The sequence below is a fragment of the Oncorhynchus nerka genome, linkage group LG21 (assembly GCF_034236695.1).
Source record: "Oncorhynchus nerka isolate Pitt River linkage group LG21, Oner_Uvic_2.0, whole genome shotgun sequence".
Lineage (NCBI taxonomy): Eukaryota > Metazoa > Chordata > Actinopteri > Salmoniformes > Salmonidae > Oncorhynchus > Oncorhynchus nerka.
The window spans coordinates 31,990,758-32,011,606 of NC_088416.1; the positions used below are offsets into that span (position 1 = coordinate 31,990,758).

The following is a 20,849-nucleotide window of genomic DNA, read 5'->3' on the forward strand; positions in this document are numbered from 1 at the left end:
TCAATACAGGGTTTGCTTTATGCTATCCTTTCAAATGTATGCCATATAACCGTGCTCGGGAAATCCTCCGGGTAATATACGCCAGGTGCATTCTGGTAATGTTATTCTAAGTTACAATTCAATTCTAAAATGTACTTGTGAGGTCCGGTGCCAACAATCTACGCAAGATACTACATCCTCCAAAGTTTATCATAGTCATGGTCAATAGCTAGATCGATTCATTATGGACTGATAAGTGCTTTACCCACCTATGTTGTATATCTAACAGTGGCTCATCTGAGCTCTTTGCCACGTTCTGAGAATGACATCTGGACGTGGCATACGGAAACCTCTAAAGAAGTGCTACATATCACTGTGCCCAACTTGACCTGGCTGCAACACTGTGGAATTCATGATTGACGGCAGGAGCATCATCAGTGGTGGATTTCCCATTCCATTTCTTAGCAGCAGAAACTCAGGGGCTTTCTATTATCAGCCGCGTCTGCTGTCTGGAAATGCAAATACATTCCTCTGTTCACTCCTCTGGTGGTGATTTAGTTGGGCAACAACAGTTGTGCCATTTTTAACTCGGATGAAAGAAAAGCAACACTTTCTGTCACGCATTCATGTTTATATTTCTCCCAGTCATTGACTTTTTGTGTTGTTTTCTTTCAGCCTGGAAAGAGGCTGCAGGGGAGGGAGAAGAAGATAAAGCACCATGGACATAAAGATAAACAACAATGATGGAGATAAAGCATTACAAAGTACATATAGGGTCACCGTTGATAATGGAAAACCCTGGCCGTGACCCCACTTTCCGAGGGTGTCTCAAGGAGGGTTGGGTTATGCAAAAATACACATTTCCAATTCACACATGCATATTAATACACACTTGTACATGCATGAAATAGGACAATAAGCACCCACACAATTATTTTATTATAGATACCTTTATGCCTTAGAAGGTAATTAGTGGGCATGAAACCAATGCACTGTGTTATGGCTTACCAGATAAACAACGTTTTCAAAAACCACAAGCATTGCACGCCTTGGCTCATGTTTATTCATAACAAAATCTGGTTACAATGCTATTGATATGAAGAAAGGACTAATTGTTTAACAAATATAATCATATACTAAGTGAAACAGTGAAACAAATAGAAACAGCAGATATACTCTGGTTAGAAGTGTCTGCTACCACCGTGAGGAATAGCAGATCATCACTAGTGACACAAACAGAAAGGTACACCCACCACCACAGTAGGATATAGAAGAGCATTTACTGAGGTCAGGCTCATTTGTGCCACAGACAAAAGTAGAGGGAGAATTCAACTCTGATTGGGTTAATGACTACCATAGTATTTATTTACAGTTATTACCATGAGTTTTGAAACACAATGGATGATTGATCGCACAGTGAGTGAGTTGTGTGTGAGCGCCATCTCCTTGCCACTGGTCATATTTTAGCGCCAGATGTCATAGTAGCGTAACGCAGTGACAATGACAGTGCATTCTCTTCTCTGCGAAGGGATTGTTTGTTCCTAAAGCAGACGGCATAGCTATGACTCAGGCAACCAGATGGTCTCTGTCACCCACTTCATCTAGGATGATGTTTACTTCTTCACAGAAAACCACATTGGAAAAGTTTCTCTCCATGTTTAGCTTATTATTATTTATTTTTTCACTGCTTTACCAGAGCAAGCCTTAGAGTAGCACACTAACATCATCTATTTTTGTTATTTGAGGTATTCCACAGAGATTATTTCCCTTGGGGGTTGATAATCAGAGTCCTTCATGAATTACAGTCCATAATGTATTGATGACATTGGGTACATAATGCTGGTTTAACAGAAACCTATATTAAAAGTATCAAAGCTGACCTTACAGTACCAGTAAATCAAACTGCAACACTTTTAAAGAACCACTTTGCCATTTCTTTTTAACTGAGGGGGAATGTTCTGTGTATACATAGAATATACTTTTTGCTAGCATCATTTCTTTACATCAAAGGACTAGGTATGTCTACACTCTACAGTACGGGAGCATGTGTTTTATCATGAAAAGTTGAGGCACAATCACATAGGATAAACAATCTAAACCCCCCCCCCCCTCTCTTCCTGAGCACATTCTGTGTAATTTTGCAATGACAGATAAAATAGAAAGGCACCTGCGTTTAAAAAAAGTCGTGTTATTTGTGGTCTAAATCTAACTTCAAGTAACAATTGCAACAGGAGGCCAAAGCTGGAAGGAGACAGCTGCCAACCCCAGAGTTGATTATTGCTTACTCACACACAAATATAGGTTAACTGCATGTTACTATTTGATAGACGGTAGCGGCGACCATTTGCATACTGTGAAGTACTCATTAGGATAAAGTCAAGGGCTTAGGTCAAAATCCCCCCCCAAATTATTTACCAGCCAATAAATTCTGGTGTGCACGATACATCTGCTTATACGACACAAATGTTTTAATTAAAAAGTTTGAATAATGAATAATAGTCATTGTCAAAGACTCGCTGCATACTATAATCCTGGTTGAAAAATAATGAGCATGTGCTTTTGGAAACTATTGGATGGATTATGAAATCTTATTTCAGTGTCACTTTTCTATAAATGTTACCATATTTGATTTCATAATGACACATTGTATTTCCCAATTTATTTTTTCATTATAACGTTTATCACTTCATTAATGGCGCTGTATCACATGATCCATTTCATAATTTCATGGTCTTGTTCAAAATAAAAGGGATATGTAAATCAAGGCAAGTGGGTGGTCTTTAGCCACTGATTGGCTAATCCTCTACTTTACCCTGTGAATTTGACCTAACATTATAACGGAGAGCAGAAGACATTTATTTATATTGTAATAGCATAAGCAACTAATGATAGCATTTCAGTGAACTATCCCAGAATATAAATATTTCACACAAATAACAGAAACTCTCTCCTCAGTATCTGTTAGTGTTTGTGAATTAAAGATGACACATACCTAGGGTTGCAAAGGGTTGGGAATTTTCCATGGGAATTTAAGCCCGGGAATTTGGGGCATTTTTCTTACATTCATCAAACAAAGTTAGCTTATAACAGTGAACTTTTTTGTGGGATACACATAAGGCAATTCTAGGTCTTGTGGCATATTTTGGTTAAACTATCCCTAATTCAATGGAATTGCAACCCTCTGCATGCACAGTGCATTCTTCCACCACATGTACAACTGATTCTCAAGATCTTGCACACTTCTAAACAGCCTTCTGTACATTTGCAAATACTGTGCCAAATCATATGTGAAGAATGCAACAAATATGCAGAATATTCTGGCCAAGTGCATAAAGTTCCCTCAGCACTCACAACCTCTGACAAAAGTACCTCTACTTCTATTCGTGAAACTTATGAATCAGATTCCTTATCGATAGCAACAGCTCATGGTCCTCCTGGAATCAGAAGTTTGACTCAATGGAGGAACGTAGTCATAGAAATGCTGATGAATGTCTTGCTCGAGCTGTGTATGCAACTGGTTCACCTCTGATGCTCACAGGCAATGTGTATTGGAAGAGATTTCTGAATGTTCTTCACCCAGCATACACCCCTCCAACCAGACATGCTTTATCTACTAATTTGCTGGATGCAGAGTTCAACAGAGTTCAAATGAAGGTCAAGCAAATCATAGAGAAAGCAGACTATTGCAATCATCTCGGATGGGTGGTTGAATGTTCGTGGGCAAGGAATAATTAACTACATCATCTCCACCCCTCAACCAGTATTCTACAAGAGCACAGATACACGGGACAACAGACACACCAGTCTCTAGATTGCAGATGAGCTGAAGGCAGTCAATGACCTTGGACCACAGGAGGTATTTCCACTGGTGACAGACAATGCTGGGAACATGAAGGCCGCTTGCTCTAAAGTGGAGGAGTCCTACCCTCACATCACACCCATTGTCTGTGCTGCTCATGCATTGAATCTGCTCCTCAGGGACATCATGGCACTGAAAACAACAGATAAACTCTACAAGAGTGCCAAGGAAATTGTTAGGTATGTGAAAGGTCATCAAGTTAGAGCAGCAGAAGAATAAGAGCACAACATTGAAGCTGCAATGCAACACCCGTTGGGGTGGTGTTGTCATCATGTTTGACAGTCTCCTGGAGGGGAAGCAGTCTCTCCAAGAAATGGCCATACCGCAGTCTGCCGATATGGACAACCCCATCAAGAGGATCCTCCTGGATGATGTATTTTGGGAGAGACTGTTAATCAGCCTAAAACTCCTGAAACCTATAGCAGTAGCCATTGCACAGATTGATGTTCTGATGTTCAGACTACTTGCAGATGTAAGAGAACAAATCCATACTGCCCTGCCCACTTCACTGTTGCTCCAAGCAGAGGAAACTGCAGTTATGCCTGAAGCCCACACATGCCGCAGCGTACATGTTGGAGCCCAAGTATGCTGGCAAGAGCATCCTGTCTGGTGCAGAGATCAACAAGGCCTATGGTGCCATCACTAACGTATCTCGCCACCTTGGCCTGGATGAGGGCAAGGTTCTTGGAAGTCTGGCGAAGCACATCCAAGCAAGGGATTTGGGATGGAGATGCAATATGGCAGTCGTGCCAACATATCTCATCAGCCACCTGGTGGAAGGGACTTTGTGGAACTGAGGCTCTTTCCCCTGTTGCCTCCATCATCCTCCAAATCCCACCAACATCAGCCGTCTCAGAGCGCAACTGGTCCTTGTTTGGGAACACACACACCAAAGCACGCAACAGGCTGCCCAATGCAAGGATTGGAAAATTGGTGGCCATCTGGGCAAATTTGAGCCTGACAACGAGCCATCCTCAAGATGGTTGGAAAGTGACTGAAGATGAGCCCTCAGAGTCTGATGTTCAAGTGGTGGACATTGAGGAGGTCCAGGGAGAAGACATGGAAGCATGAGAGGAAGACAACCTAAGCTTTAGTTTGTAGACTATCATTTTACAGATGTATGTTGAAAACATTTTTTGTGAGATGCTATGGATCATTGGGAATCATTCAATATTCTTTTTCTTTTGTTGTTCAGTGAAATCATTCCATGTGAAGAGTCAACTCATTTAATTAAAGTTCAATTTGTAACTAAATTGGTTTTGTAATTTCTATTGGAAGGATTTAATCATTTGCAATTATGTCTATTTATGATAAGGTAAAAGGTTTCTGTTTCTGTCTCCATATGATATGGTAAATATAATCCAATGCAAAAAACATCTACATTTAAAATGGTATTAATATCAATTTGCATACATTTCCGTTATTCCCATATATTCCGTTAATTCCTACGGAAAGTTTCCACCTCTGAATATTCCCCAAAATGTGCAACCCTACACCTACAACAATACTTATCTTATGTGGGGTCCTCCTCTCGCATTATTGCTTGGGGTTAGTGCCATCCGGGGTTCTTGGGACGTTCCTACCCTTACCTAACCTTTAAGACACCCACATACTAGGTTTGGTTTGTTCCAAGCAGAACTCTGCTAAGCAAAGCGAATGTTTGTGCCTCGCATATTTTTTTCTATCCTTCGTCGGTTATTAAGTCAAATTAAAGTTAGAGGGGGGAAAAGTATGTCTACAATGAAAAGCTTACAAGAGGAATGTCCTCTGTGTGACCAAGTTTTAATATTGTAGTAGACAAAGATTAGAAGAACGTTGTCACGTCCAAATGCAGGCTCCTGTGCATTTGTATTTATTTTCTTATTTATAATAATTTGTTTTATCATTACCCTATTATTGTATATGGCTATTAGTGTAGGCCTATTTATTCATCTAAACCAGTTCTTGAAATATGTCAAATGTGTTTTGTATTATTCTGTTGAGACATTTTAATTTTAAGTCCGATCTGTGTGTTGTATGCCACTGGCATAGCTTCTCTCTCAGTCTCTGGGGCAAGGAATAAGTTTCTTATTTTACATGTATTTTTGTTTTAAATATTCATATCATACGGTGGACGTCTAAGCCTATAGGCATATGCACGCAATGCCCTGATGCATTTAGTGCTCAAATCTCCGACAGCTGAACCGTGAGGTGGACAATTGTTTTAGGAGTAAAGTAAAACCCAATAAAACAATAGGCCTGTTTGCTTATGCTACACATCTAAAACACTGAAGTGTTTTTGTATTTTGTTATAGGCTGTTCAGGACAATTCAAATGTGGCTCATTTGGCCAATAGGCTATCCCTCGTTTATTGATGGCACTGCCTCGCCAGGTGGGCAGTTTCTTTCCCCGTCTCTTTGTAGTCGAATCTGAATGCATACGAATGGTCCAGTACATTTCTAAAATATCTGGTAAATTAAAATCTTTCCGGTTATGTTGTCCGGGGCCAAATGTTCCTAACGGAAACCCTCGTCTTACCCTCTAGTATATAATGTAGCTTTTTCACCAGTGTTGTTCCCTTCCAGGTGTTTCCTGAAGAACTCCTGTACCCTCCTCCACAGGTCCAGCTGAGCCTGATGGTGGGCTTTAGCCTCTCCCCCAAACACCACCACTTGACCAACCGCGGGATGGAAGCCAGACGGGCAGTGGGGCATGTAGGGTACTTCCAGAAAATGCCCCGCCCTGGGGTACATCACCACCTGGTGGTGAAATGACAAGAGGACAGAACATCAACCAACGCCAAGTCAAGGTGCAGTCAAAAGCATTTAAGACGTACACAACAACGAGCTGTTTCTGAAACAGCACAGTTTAAAAATAATATGGCAAATAGAAAAAACTGGAAGCCCTACAAAGATCAATGGGAGGGGTTGAGGGTAGCTGAAGGATGGGTCGAAAAAAAAACAAAAGATAACTATTGTAAAAATATACTGTGTCTGTAAAAATGTATATAGTACAGTACCAGTCAGAAGTTTGGACTGTGAGAGCAAAATGCAAGATTGTTATAATGCTGTACCTGCAGCAAATGGTTGTTTATGCAACAGAATAGAGGGTTCTTATAACTGTATTGTGTCTGTGTGAACTGAAAGTGGGCCTCTGGGAGATTTAACATTGACAGGAGATGTACGATGTCTTTGGGTGATACCGCATTCCAGAGCATGAGTTAATGTTTCTGTACTGGGGTACCAGGGGGAGATGGCTCCAGTATGGAGTTGGGGGGCCAGACCCTGGTCTCTACACAATGAGGACAGTTTTTACAGCAGATAGTCATGTGAATTATAAGTGTCTTTCATACAAATCTTAACCTTGTGACCCATTCCACACTGTTCTTTGTCATGTAGACTAAAGGAGGATGGGCCTTGCTATAAAATGCTGTGGCTCAAACCAGCTAGTTGAGTTCCTAGTGATCACCTCCAGGGGTGATTACCGACCAGCTCCATTACTGCAGTAATTAAATAATAAAGTTTGATTGTTTTGAAGAAATCTAAAAGTCTCTTTTTGTTACAATAATTCCACCACAGGACACCTACTCATTCAAGGGTTTCTTTATTTTTTACTATTTTCTACATTGTAGAATAGTGAAGATAACAATACTATGAAATAACACATATGGTCTCATTTATTAACCAAAAGTGTGAAACAAATCTAAATATATTTTATATATAAGAATCTTCAAAGTAGCTACCCTTTGCCTTGACAGCTTTGCACACTCCAGGCACTCTCAACCAGCTTCATGAGGTAGTCACCTGGAATGCATTTCAATTAACAGGTGTGCCTTGTTAAAAGTTCATTTGTGGAATTTCTATCCTTCTTAATGCGTTTCAGCCAATCAGTTGTGTTGTGACAAGGTAAACGTGGTATACAGAAGAGGGCCTTATTTGGTAAAAGAGTCCATATTATGGCAAGAACAGCTCAAATAAGCAAAGAGAAATGAGTCCATCATTACTTTAAGATATGAAGGTCAGTCAATGCAGAGAATTAAGAACTTTGAACGTTTCTTCAAGGGCAGTCACAAAAACCATCAAGCACTATGAGGAAACTGGCTCTCATGAGGACCGCCACAGGAAAGGAAGACCCAGAGTTACTTCTGCTGCAGAGAATAAGTTCATTAGGAGTTACCAGCCTCAGAAATTGCAGCCCAAATAAATGCTTCGGAGTTCAAGTAACGGACATCAACATCAACTGTTCAGAGGAGACTGCGTGAATCAGGCTTTCATGGTTGAATTGCTGCAAAGAAAACACTACCAAAGGACTCCAATAAGAGGAGACTTGCTTGGACCAAGAAACACGAGCAATGAACATTAGACCGGTGAAAATCTGTCCTTTGGTCTGATGATCTCAGCATGTGTAGTTCCCACCATGAAACATGGAGGTGGTGTGAAAGTGCTTTGCAGGTGACACGGTCAGTGATTTATTTAGAATTCAAGGCACACTTAAGCAGCATGGCTACCACAGCATTCTGCAGCTTTACGCCATCCCAACGGTGAAGCATGGTGGTGGCAGCATCATGCTGTGGGGCTGTTTTTCAACGGCAGGGACTGGGAGATTAGTCAGGATCGAGGGAAAGATGAATGGAGCAAAGTACAGAGAGATCCTTGATGAAAAACTGCTTCAGAGTGCTCAGGACCTCAGACTGAGGCGAAGGTTCACCTTCCAATAAGACAACGACCCTAAGCGCACACAGCCAAGAAAACGCAAGAGTGGCTTCGGGACAAGTCTTTGAGTGGCACAGCCAGAGCCCAGACTTGAACCCGATCGAACATCTCTGGAGAGACCTGAAAATAGCTATGCAGTGACACTCCCCATCCAACCTGGCAGAGCTTGAGAGGATCTGCAGAGAAGAATGGGAGAAACTCCCCAAATACAGATGTGCCAAGCTTGTAACCTCATACCCAAGAAGACTTGAGGCTGTAATCGCTGCCAAAAGGTGCTTCAAAGTACTGAGTAATAGGTTTAAATACTTCTGTAAATGTAATCATTTAAAAAAAAATACATTTTCAAAAATAGAACGGTTTTTACTTTGTCATTATGGGGTAGTGTGTAGATTGATGAGGGGGAAAAAATTGAATCCATTTTAGAATAAGGCTGTAATGTAACAAAATGTGGAAAAGGTCATGGGGTCTGAATACTTTCCGAATGCACTGTATGTATGTCTCCATTAGATTTAAAACATACATTATTTAAGGCACATTTTAGTGTTAGGAAAGTTTGTATGAATAAAAACCCAAACTTCAGATTAATAAAAAAAATGTTTTGATTCATCCTGAAAGTTGTCATATTCAAGTTCAATCTATAAAATATAATTAATATATAATATTACATAATAATAATTCTACCCCAACTGTAAATGGGTGGGGGGAAATACATTTAATGTGGAATAAGACAAGGGGTATAAATACTTCCTGAAGGGAAGTATGGAAGGTTTCGTTCAAATCAAATGGGTGTCTCTGCCTTTCAGTGTCTGCCTGCCAGCTAGTTTAGGCTAGTTAAGAATACTATAGTTATCACGTCATTGAGACAACTCTGACGCTCAAAGTTCCTCCATATTAGCCGATCCTCCATAAGCATCTAGCTAGTATATAATTCAGTAAACTAACTTCATTATTCTGGTACGAAACAATGGAACAGAACAAAATAAATAGAGGTTCTGTTCAGAACGAAACTATTGGAAGAATAATTTCAGTTTCAACCCCTGCTATTGAGTAAAGGCAGTTTAGGCTAAAACATGTGTTTATCTAGTAGTACGTGATTCAACTTTTTGCTATCAAAATGTTTGTGTTCAGGTTTATTTCCTTACCTCAAAGTTCTCTTTCCCATGATGCCTCAGCCGGGCGGCGGCCTGTTGGGCGAAGAGACAGCTGTTCCAGTTCCTGTCGTCCTCAGAGGCGGCGAAGAGGAACCTAGAACTGGAACCCTCTATTGGGATCACGGAACCGCGGTTCACCTCAGTCTCTGGGTCCGGTAAGGCGTCTCGGATGTCAAGGATGCCGGACGGGGAGAAGGTGACGTTCTCAATAATAGGCGTGATGGAAGGGATGATGAGGTCTTTGTAGTGCAGTGGCACCAGCGTATTAGCGTTGCTGCCGTTGATCCAGGCTGTGGCTGAGATGCCAGAGAGAAAAGAGGCCATGGACAGAGCAAGATCCCCACTCTTCGAGATGGACAGGATTCCTATTCCTGGACCCTGTACCTATAAAAACAATAACAAAATATGTTTTATTGTCACAGGGGTTAAAGCATAAAAAAACATTACCAGATCGATTGTCTGGGGCCAAGTTAACCTCCCCTTTAATGTAGACAGTCATGACCATCAAGGTTTTAGGAAAGAGGATCATTTTGTTAATGATAGAGTATGATGGGGCCGACAGACATGGCAGCTCAGCTTCTAGCTCCTAAGCAACTTTGCAGTATTTTGTGTGTTATTTCTTACATTATCCCCAGAATGTTTTTTGTGTTTTTACACACAGCCAGAAATAACTTCTGGATATCAGAGCAGCGCTAACTCACCAGAATTACAACTTCCCAAATTGGAACCTTTGTTCTTACCCCCCAGGGCAATTGAACTTATCCCAGCGACTGCTCCAAGTGTACGTCTAGTCCGACTCAGGAGGCAAGCACACCATCCACCACTTCCGAGTATATTACTCGCTAATGTTCAGTCTCTGGACAATAAAGTAGACGAGCTCAGGGCAAGGATCTCCTTCCAGAGAGATATCAGGGACTGTAACATACTCTGGTTCACTGAATCATGGCTCTCAGGATATACTGTGCCCATTCACACAGCTAGCTGAGTTCTCAGTTCATCACGCAGACAAGAATAAAGAACTCTCCGGGAAGAAGAAAGGCGGTGTTTTAGGTTTCATGATTAACTACTCCTTGTGTGATTGTGATAACATACAGAAACTCGAATATTTTTGTTCACCCGACTAGAACACTTCACAATCAAATGCCGACCGTATTACCCCCCCAAGAGGATTCTCTTTGGTTATAGTCACAGCCATGTATATTCCGCCTCAAGCCGATACCAAGGACGGCCCTAAAGGAACTACACTGGACTATATGCAAACTGGCAACCACATACCCTGAGGCCGCATTTATTTTAGCTGGGGATTTTAACAAAGCAAATGAGGAAATCACTACTTAATTTCTATCAACAAATTGACTGTAGTACTCGCTCTCGAAAAACACTAGACCACTGCTACACACCCTGTCATGATGCCTGCAGCACCCTCCCTTCTGCAAAATCAGATCACGACTCCATTTTGCTCCTCCCTTACTATAGGCAGAAACTCAAACAGGAAGTACCAGTGCTAAGGTCTATTCAATGCTGGTCTGACCAATAAGAATCCATGCTTCAAGACTGTTTTGATCATGTGGACTGGGCTGTGTTCCATGTAGCGTCTGAAAATAACATTAACGTATGCAAAGACACGGTGACGGAGTTCATCAGGAAGTGTATAGGGGAGGATGTTCCCATGGTGACTTAAAACTGACCCAAACCACAAACTGTGGATAGATGGCAGCATTCGCGCAAAACTGAAAGCGCAAACCACAATTAACCATGGAAAGGTGACTGGGAATATGATTGAATACAAACAGTGTAGTTATTCCCGCCACAAGACAATCAAACAGGAAAAACGTCAGTACAGAGAAAGTGGAGTCGCAATTCAACAGCTCAGACAAGACGTATGAAGCAGTGTCTACAGACAATTACAATTGGAAAACCAGCCACGTCACGGACACCAATATCGCTCCCAGACAAGCTGAACACCTTCTTCGCCCGCTTTGAGGAGAACATAGTGCCACTGACGCGGTGAATTGTTAGATACTCCTGCACTGTTGGAGCTAGGAACACAAGCATTTCGCTACACCCGCAATAACATCTGCTAAATATGTGTACGTGGCCAATAAAATGTGAGTTTTATTTTGAATAAAAGTATTAAACTGCGAGTTTGACCAACTCCAATACCCTTAGGGTCCGGGATTCTCCTCGGGGGAATTTCTATGTATAAGGACTGAGAAGCTCAGTTACTGTGACTTTAAAAGTATATTCTACATCAAAATGAGTGAAAACAAAAATGCTGACAAAATCTCAAATCTAATTTCCACCTCCAGAAATATTGCAGAATAAATGTTGAGAAAATCCACACACAATACCACATAATGAGGTATAGATATTTTAGCAAAAGTGTTAAAAATAAAAAAACTGAAATATCAGATTAACATAAGTATTCAGACCCTTTACTCAGTACTTTGTTGAAGCACCGTTGGCAGAGATTACAGCCTTGAGTCTTCTTGGGCATGACGCTACAAGCTTGGCACACCGGTATTTGGTGAGTTTCTCCCATTCTCCTCTGCAGAGCCTCTCAAGTTCTGTCAGGTTGGATGGGGAGTGTCGCTACACAGCTAATGTTCAGGTCTCTCCAGAGATGTTCGATTGGGTTCAAGTCCAGGCTCTGGCTGGGCCACTCAAATACATTGAGACTTGTCCTGAAGTCAGTCCTGAGTTGTCTTGGCTGTGTGCTTGGAGTCGTTGTCCTGTTGGAAGGTGAACCTTCACCCCAATCTGAGGTCCGGAGTGCTCTGGAGCAGGTTTTCATCAAGGATCTCTGCTCCGTTCATTTTTCCTTTAATCCTGTCTCCCAGTCCCTGCCGTTGAAAAATATCCCCACCATACTTCGCCGTAGGGATGGTGCCAGGTTTCCTCCAGATGTGACGTTTGGCATTCAGTCCAAAGTGTTCAATCTTGGTTTCATCAAACCAGAGAATGTTGTTTCTCATGCTCAGAGTCTTTAGGTGCCTTTTGGCAAACTCCAAGCAGGCTGTCAGGTGCCTTTTACCGAAGAGTGGTTTGTCTGGCCACTACCATAAAGCCCTGATTGGTGGAGTGCTGCGGAAATAGTTGTCATTCTGGAAGATTCTCCCATCTCCATAAAGGAACACTGGAGCTAACCAAGGCCCTTCTCCCCAGATTGCTCAGTTTGGCAAGCCGCCAGCTCTAGGAAGATTCTTGGTGTTTCCAAACGTCTTCCATTTAAGAATGATGGAGGCCACTGTGTTCTTGGGAAACGTCAATGCTGCAGACATTTTTTGTTATCCTTCCCCAGATCTATGCCTGACACCATCCTGTCTCGGAGCTCTACAGACAATTACTTTCGACCTCATGGCTTGGTTTTTGCTCTGACATGCACTATTACGTCCCACAGTTGACAAAGATAAGTGTGTACCTTTCCAAATCATGTCCAATCAATTTAATTTACCACAGGTGGAATCCAATCAAGTTGTAGAAACATCAAGGATGATCAATGGAAGGAGGATATACCTGAACTCAATTTCGAGCATCATAGCAAAGGGTCTGAATACTTACAGTTGAAGTACTCAAGTTGGAGTCATTAAAACTCGTTTTTCATCTTGTCAAATCAAATTTTATTGGTCACATAGACATGGTTAGCAGATGATGTGAGTGTATTGAAATGCTTGTGCATCTAGCACCGATCATGCAGGAATATCTAACAATTTCACAACTACCTTATTTATACACACAAGTGTAAAGGAATTAATAAGAATATGTCCATATAACTATATGGATGAGCGATGGCCGAAAGGCATAGGCAAGATGCAGTAGATGGTATATAGTACAGTATATACATATGAGATGAGTAATGTAGGGTATGTACACATTATATAAAGTAGCATTGTTTAAAGTGGCTAGAGATGAGTCAGTATGTTGGCAGCAGCCACTCAATGTTAGTGATGGCTGTTTAACAGTCTGATGGCCTTGAGATAGAAGCTGTTTTTCAGTCTCTCGGTCCCTGCTTTGATGCACCTGTACTGACCTCGCCTTCTGGATGATAGCGGGGTGAACAGGCAGTGGCTCAGGTGGTTGTTGTCCTTGATGATCTTTTTGGCACTTCCTGTGACATTGGGTGGTGTAGGTGTCCTGGAGGGCAGGTAGTTTGCCACCGGTGATGCGTTGTGCAGACCTCACTACCCTCTGGAGAGCCTTACAGTTGTGGGCGGAGCAGTTGCCGTACCAGGCCGTGATACAGCCCAACAGGATGCTCTTGATTGTGCATCTGTAAAAGTTTGTGAGTGTTTTTGGTGACAAGCCAAATTTCTTCAGCCTCCTGAGGTTGAAGAGGCGCTGCTGCACCTTCTTCACCACGCTGTCTGTGCGGGTGGACCATTTCAGTTTGTCTGTGATGTGTACGCTGAGGAACTTTAAACTTTCCACTTTCTCCACTTGTTAACAAACTATAGTTTTGGCAAGCCGGTTAAGAAATCTACTTAGTGCATGACACAAGTAATTTTTTCAACAATTGTTAACAGACAGATTATTTCACTTATAATTCACTGTATCACAATTCCAGTGGGTGAGAAGTTTCCATACACTAAGTTGACTGTGCCTTTAAACAGCTTGGAATATTTAATAAAATTATGTCATGGCTTTAGACGCTTCTGATAGGCTAATTGACATTATTTGAGTCAATTGGAGGTGTACCTGTGGATGTATTTCAAGGCCTACCTTCAGACTCTGTGGCTCTTTGCTTGACATCATGGGAAAATCTTTTTAAAAATCAGCCAAGGCTGCAGTAAGTAAATTGTACACCTCCACAAGTCTGGTTCATCGCTGGGAGTAATTTCCAAACTCCTGAAGGTACCGCGTTCATCTGTACAAACAATAGTACGCCAGTATAAACACCATGGGATCACGCAGCCTTCATACCGCTCAGGAAGGAGACGCGTTCTGTCTCCTAGAGATGAACTTACCTTGGTGCAAAAGGTGCAAATCAATCCCAGAACAGCAGCAATGGACCGTGTGAAGATAATGGAGGAAACAGGTCCAAACTTATCTATATCCACAGTAAAACAAGTCCTATATCGAAGTAACCAGAAAGGTCGCTCAGCAAGGAAGAAGCCACTGCTCTAAAACCGCCATATAAAAAGCCTACGGTTGGCAACTGCACATTTGGACAAAGATCGTACCTTTTGGAGAAATGTCCTCTGGTCTGATGAAACAAAAATAGAACTGTTTGGCCATAATGACCATCATTATGTTTGGAGAGAAAAGGGGGAGGCTTGCAAACCGAAGAACATCATCCCAACCGTGAAGTATGGGGGTGGCAGCATCATGTTGTGGGGGTGCTTTGGTGCAGGAGGGACTGGTGCACTTCACAAAATAGATGGCATCATGAGGATGAAAAATTATGTGGATATATTGAAGCAACATCTCAAGACATCAGTTAAAGCTTGGTCGCAAATGGGTCTTCCAAGTGGACAATGACCCCAAGCATACTTCCAAAGTTAAGGACAACAAAGTCAAGGTATTGGAGTGACCATCACAAAGACCTGACCTCAATCCTATAGAAAATGTGTGGGCAGAACTGAAAAAGCATGTGCGAGCAAGGAGGCCTACAAACCTGACTCAGTTACACGAGCTCTGTTATGAGGAATGGGACAAAATTCACCCAACTTAAATCTCTTTCAGAATAAGGCTGTAATATAACAAGTGGGGAAAGTCAAGGGGTCTGAGGGGTTCCTCAAACTTTGTCTTCGAGACCCCAAGTGGTGGACGTTTTAGTTTTGTCCCTAGCACTACACAGCTCAAGTAATCATCCAGATTTGATCTTTTGAATCAGCTGTGCACCCTTTGGGGTCCAGAGGACCGAGTTTGGAAAAAACGGCCCAATAGGTTGCTGATTTATACCTGGTCAAGATGGTGCTGGAGAAGAAGACAGACGTTTTACGTGCCCCCAGCCGATTGTGTTTTTTTGTTTGTTTATAAAAAATACATAATGTTGCAGCTACAGTCACTTATGATCAAAAATAACTTCTAGACATCCGGACTGCGATTACTCACCACGGACAAGCAGAATCCTTTTTTTCCTTTCATGACTCTGACAAGTTATGTGGAAGATTAAACTACCAACAGGACATAAAAAACGAACATCTTATGCTTCACGGAGTCGTGGCTGAATGATGACAAAATCCACATACAGCTGGCTGGTCATACGATGTACCGGCAGGACAGAACAGCGGCGTCTGATAAGACAAGGGGCGGCGGTCTATGTTTTTTTGTAATCAACAGCTGGTGCACGATATCTAAGGAAGTCTCGAGCTATTGCTTCCCTGAGGTAGAGGATCTCATGATAAGCTGTAGACCACACTACCTACTGAGAGAGATTTCATCTGTATTCTTTGTAGCTGTTTACATACCACCACAGTCAGTCAGAGGCTGGCACTAATATAGCATTGAATGAGCTGTATTTCGCCATAAGCAAACAAGAAAACGCTCACCCAGAGGCGGCGCTCCTAGTAGCAGGGGACGTTAATGCAGGGAAACTTAAATCCGTTTTTACCAAATTTCTATCAGCATGTTGCATGTGCAAGCAGAGGAAAAAGAACTCTGGACCACCTATACTCCACACACATAAATGCATACAAAGCTCTCCCTCACACTCCATTTGGCAAATCTGACCATAATTATATCCTCCTGATTCCTGCTTAAAAGCAAAAATTAAAGCAGGAGGCACCAGTGACTAGATCCAATAAAAAAGGACACAGATGCTAAGCTACAGGACTGTTTTGCTAGCACAGACTGGAATATGTTCCGGGATTCCGCCGATGGCATTGAGGAGTACGCCAGATCAGTCATTGGCATCATCAATAAGTGCATCGAGGACGTAGTTCCCACAGTGACTGTGCGTACATACCCCGACCAGAAGCCATGGATTACAGGCAGCATCCACACTGAGCTAAAGGCTAGAGCTGCCACTTTCAAGGAGCGGGACTCTAACCCGGAAGCTTATAAGAAATCCCGCTATGCCGTCCGACGAACCATCACAAAGCAAAGTGTCAATACAGGACTAAGCTTGAATCATACTACACCGGGTCTGATGCTCGTCGGGTGTGGCAGGGCTTGCAAACCATTACAGACTACAAAGGGAAGCACTGCCGAGAGCTGCCCAGTGACACAAGCCTACCAGACGAGCTAAACTACTTCTATGCTCGCTCCGAGGCAAATAACACTGAAACATGCACACCAGCTGTTCCCGGAAGACTGTGTGATCACGCTCTCCGCAGCCGATGTGAGTAAGACCTTTCAACAGGTCAACATTCACAAGGCCGCAGGGCCAGACAGATTACCAGGACATGTACTGCAAGCATGCACTGACCAACAGGCAAGTGTCTTCACTGGTATTTTCAACCTCACCCTGTCCGAGTCTGTAATACCAATATGTTTTAAGCAGACCACCATAGTCCCTGTGCCCAAGAACACGAAGGTAATCTGCCTAAATGACTACCGACCCATAGCACTCACGTCTGTAGCCATGAAGTGCTTTGAAAGGCTGGTCATGGCTCACATCAACACCATTGTCCCAGAAACCCTGGATCCTGGACTTCCTGACGGGCAGCCCCAGGCAGTAAGTGTAGGTAACAACACATCCGCCACGCTGATCCTCAACACAGGGGCCTCTCAGGGGTGCGTGCTCAGTCCCCTCCTGTACCCCCTGTTCACTCATGACTGCACGGCCAGGCACTACAAAACCATCATTATATTTGCTGATGAGAGAACTGTGATCACCGACAACGACGAGAAAACCTATAGCGAGGAGTTCATAGACCTGGCCGTGTGGTGCCAGGACAACAACCTCTCTCTCAATGTGATCAAGACAAAGGAGATGATTATGGACTACAGGAAAAAGAGGATCAGGCACGCACTCATTCTCATAGACGGGGCTGCAGTGGAACAGTTTGAGAGCGTCAAGTTCCTTAGGTATCCACATCACCAACAAACATGGTCCAAGCACACCAAGTCAGTCGCGAAGAGGGCACGACAAAACCGAAAAGATTTGGCATGGGTCCTCAGATCCTCAAAAGGTTATACAGCTGGACCATCCTGACTGGTTTCCTCACTGCCTGGTATGGCAACTGCTCGGCCTCTGACCGCAAGGCACTACATTGGGTAGTGTGTACGGCCCCGTACATCACCGGGGCCAAGCTTCCTGCCATCCAGGACCTCTATACCAGGCAGTGTCATAGGAAGGCACTAAAAAAATTGTAAAAGACTCCAGACACCCTAGTCATAGACTGTTCTCTCTGCTACGGCACGGCAAGCGGTACCGGAGCGCCAAGTCTAGGTCCAAGAGGCTTCTAAACAGCTTCTACCCCCGTGCCATAAGACTCCTGAACATAATAGTCAAATGACTACCCAGACTATTTACAGTGCCCCCCATCCCCTCCTACACCACTGCTACTCTGTTATTATCTATGCATAGTCACTTTAATAACTCTACCTACAAGTACATACTATCTCAAATAACCGGTGCCCCCGCACATTGACTCTGTATCGGTACCCCCTGTAAATAGTCTCTCTAGTGTTATTTTACTGCTGCTCTTTAATTACTTCTCTCTTCTTATCTATATATTTTTTAAACTGCATTGTTGGTTAGGGCCTAGTAAGTAAGCATTTCACTGTAATGTCTACTACACCTGCTGTAGACAGGTGACTCATAAAATTTGATTAGGTTACCAGATTAGGAAAAGCCCCAGGGGAAACAATTTGCCCCACCACTCTGGAACCTGTGGTGGCACCTCTGCATCATCAGCCCCCCAAAATATTTTTGTAGTGGGGGGAGGGGGGATGCAGTTTGTCAAACATGTGGGTCAAAAATCAATGATGTATTGCAATTGCAATGAAATTGGCATAAAACTCTTAACCATTGACTTAAGGACTCAAAACCCAAAATTAGGGACTTGTGACTTGACCTGAGCTATTAAATTTGGAACTTTACTTGAGACTTCCCCATCATTACTTGGGACTCGAAAGAGAAGACTTGCTTGGGACTTGGTCTCACCTCTGTTGGGTGGTCCCTGATGAAATTGCTAACACAAATGGGGTCCCGCCCCCAAAAAGTTGGAGAACCCCTGGTGTAGAGCAAATAGAAGCCACTAGATAGTAGCATTTACCACAGCTAACAAAATATTGAAGCATAGTGAGAGGAACCTCAAGGTGACATTTTCTTCTCATGGAACAAATGGCCTATATTCACAATGTGTCTGAGTTAAGAGTGCTGGACATTATATGGACATGAGGAACCTGTTCCTAGATCAGCACTCCTATACTCAGATGGGTTATGAGTACGGGCACTGAGCTTCTTCGTCCACTAACCTGTGGCTGTTGCCTCAGGAAAGTGATAGCCTCTTCAAAGTACTCCAGGTCAAAGTATTTGGGCACGGTTCTGGGCAGGTCCTGGAAGCCATAGTAGGCCAGAGCCAGAACCACAAAGCCTTTGTTAGCCAGCAGACTGGCCCGGACCTCTGATATACCTCCACCCAGAGTATACACATCCAGTACACCGGGGAATGGACCCTGCCCTGTGAGGTTTGGGGAATAAAAGAGGAATAGGAGAAAGAGAATAACAGAAATGTACTGTACTGTTTTGTCACTCACTGCAGGTGGAGATGCTTTCTGGCCTAAAAATATAAAACCTATGCAATGCAAAGTAGGCTTTGTTATCTAATGCCTTGATCATACCGACAGAGTCATTGGATTTTGGTACACCTGAAGTTTGCCTTGCAGCATTGCGTTCTGGGGCAGTTGCAGTGCATTCTGGGTGGTGCATACGTTGGATTTATTGAACGTATGCATCAAACTGAATGTGTAGAGGGCTTGACAGAAATGGTAGCAGAAGGTGAATATTGAACTTTTGTTGCACACACAGTACCATTTTGCACAATGCAATGACGCTGTCCGTGCGATCAAGGAATAACCTTAAAGGCCTTCTAAAACTGTAATTTGTGCTTTTCTTAGGAGAGTTCACAACAAAATATTCAGACAATTTTAATCATAATATAGACCCTTTCGTTAAACAGGTATGGATACAGTACATAAAAAATCTATGGATTTCTATTTCCTTAGAACTTAATCCTGGTCCCATAGACACAAAAATATAATTTCCCACTTCAGGGCATTTTGAATTGCCTACTAACCGGGTGGTAGAAAGAGGACTCCCCGTATTCTCCCTTCATTCATGCCCAACGGTATTCTCCTTACCCCTTCCGTCATGAACCGCCTCTCGTTAGTCTCTGTGGCCAAGAGCTCACCTGTGCCCCCATGCAGCACTTCTATGTCAACCATCATTGAACCCAAAACATTTTTTTTTAACAGTTTGCTGTGTGGAGTCTCGGCCACCATGGCCCAAAACAAGCCCATGGATTCAACTCCCGTGTAGCTGCCGCCCAGAGAAGGAGAGCGACACAGGTCCACCTGTCCGCTAGCATCTGCAGCGACCAGAGCGGAAGCTCTGAAGATGACCCCTTTATCGTCCTTGAGTTTGGACCTCAACTCTACTTTCTGATGGGGAGAAAGTCCATCTACCTTCACGTGCACCGGTTCGTCGAAGAAACAGCGAGGGCTGGGGAGAAGCCGGACGCAAACCTGTTGCGAACTCGACCTCAGTGTTGTTTGAAACCGTATAAACCATATTTTTGAGATAACTTCACCGTAAGCCCGTTGGTGCAACATGGCCACAGATAGAACAAGTAGCCAGATGTTTCACCGGATGTATAAATCTGAAGCATCCGGTGAAATTTCCACTCGGTTTTGACTAGATGGATACAGCTTTTGTCATAGTTCACTTTTCGTAGGTTATGAGAATTAACATAGCAGGTTAGGAATATAGTTAAGGGTTAGCTAATATGCACTTTTGACGTTAATTTGACAAAAGCTGTAGCCATAGCATACCGTCTTCGCTATACATCCCTTCTAGCTATGACCTTTCCACGAACCACCAAATATGGCGAAGTATCATTGGCCGTGTTCGAGAGCATCAAAATGACAGCTGTTGACTGCCGGATCTACAAATCACCTTGCATCATACAGTACATAAGAACTCAATGGTACATTCCGCAATGGTACATTGCGGTTTTGATCCTCTCGAACACGATCATAGTCTTACGTCATTTTCGAGTC

General features: G+C 42.9%; 1 protein-coding gene across 1 annotated transcript; it reads right to left on the minus strand.

Moving 5' to 3' along the window:
• Nucleotides 1–1,019: 1,019 nt before the first annotated feature.
• Nucleotides 1,020–20,629, minus strand: LOC115104282 (acyl-coenzyme A thioesterase 1-like). Its single transcript, XM_029625647.2, has 4 exons — nt 19,868–20,629; nt 19,047–19,252; nt 9,672–10,064; nt 1,020–6,576 (listed from the first exon to the last, which is right to left on the minus strand). Exons 1-4 carry the CDS (start codon nt 20,400–20,402, stop codon nt 6,352–6,354), a joined length of 1,359 nt encoding a protein of 452 aa, XP_029481507.1. The 5' UTR covers nt 20,403–20,629; the 3' UTR covers nt 1,020–6,351.
• Nucleotides 20,630–20,849: the final 220 nt, after the last annotated feature.

Coding starts and splice junctions, on each gene's coding strand:
- LOC115104282 (XM_029625647.2), bottom strand. CDS start 20,402: ATGTTGCACCAACGGGCTTACGGTGAAGTTATCTCAAAAATATGGTTT. Junction 19,253..19,867: donor AGTCCTCTTTCTACCACCCG/GTTAGTAGGCAA, acceptor CAAACCTCACAG/GGCAGGGTCCATTCCCCGGT. Junction 6,577..9,671: donor ATGGGAAAGAGAACTTTGAG/GTAAGGAAATAA, acceptor TTTCACCACCAG/GTGGTGATGTACCCCAGGGC.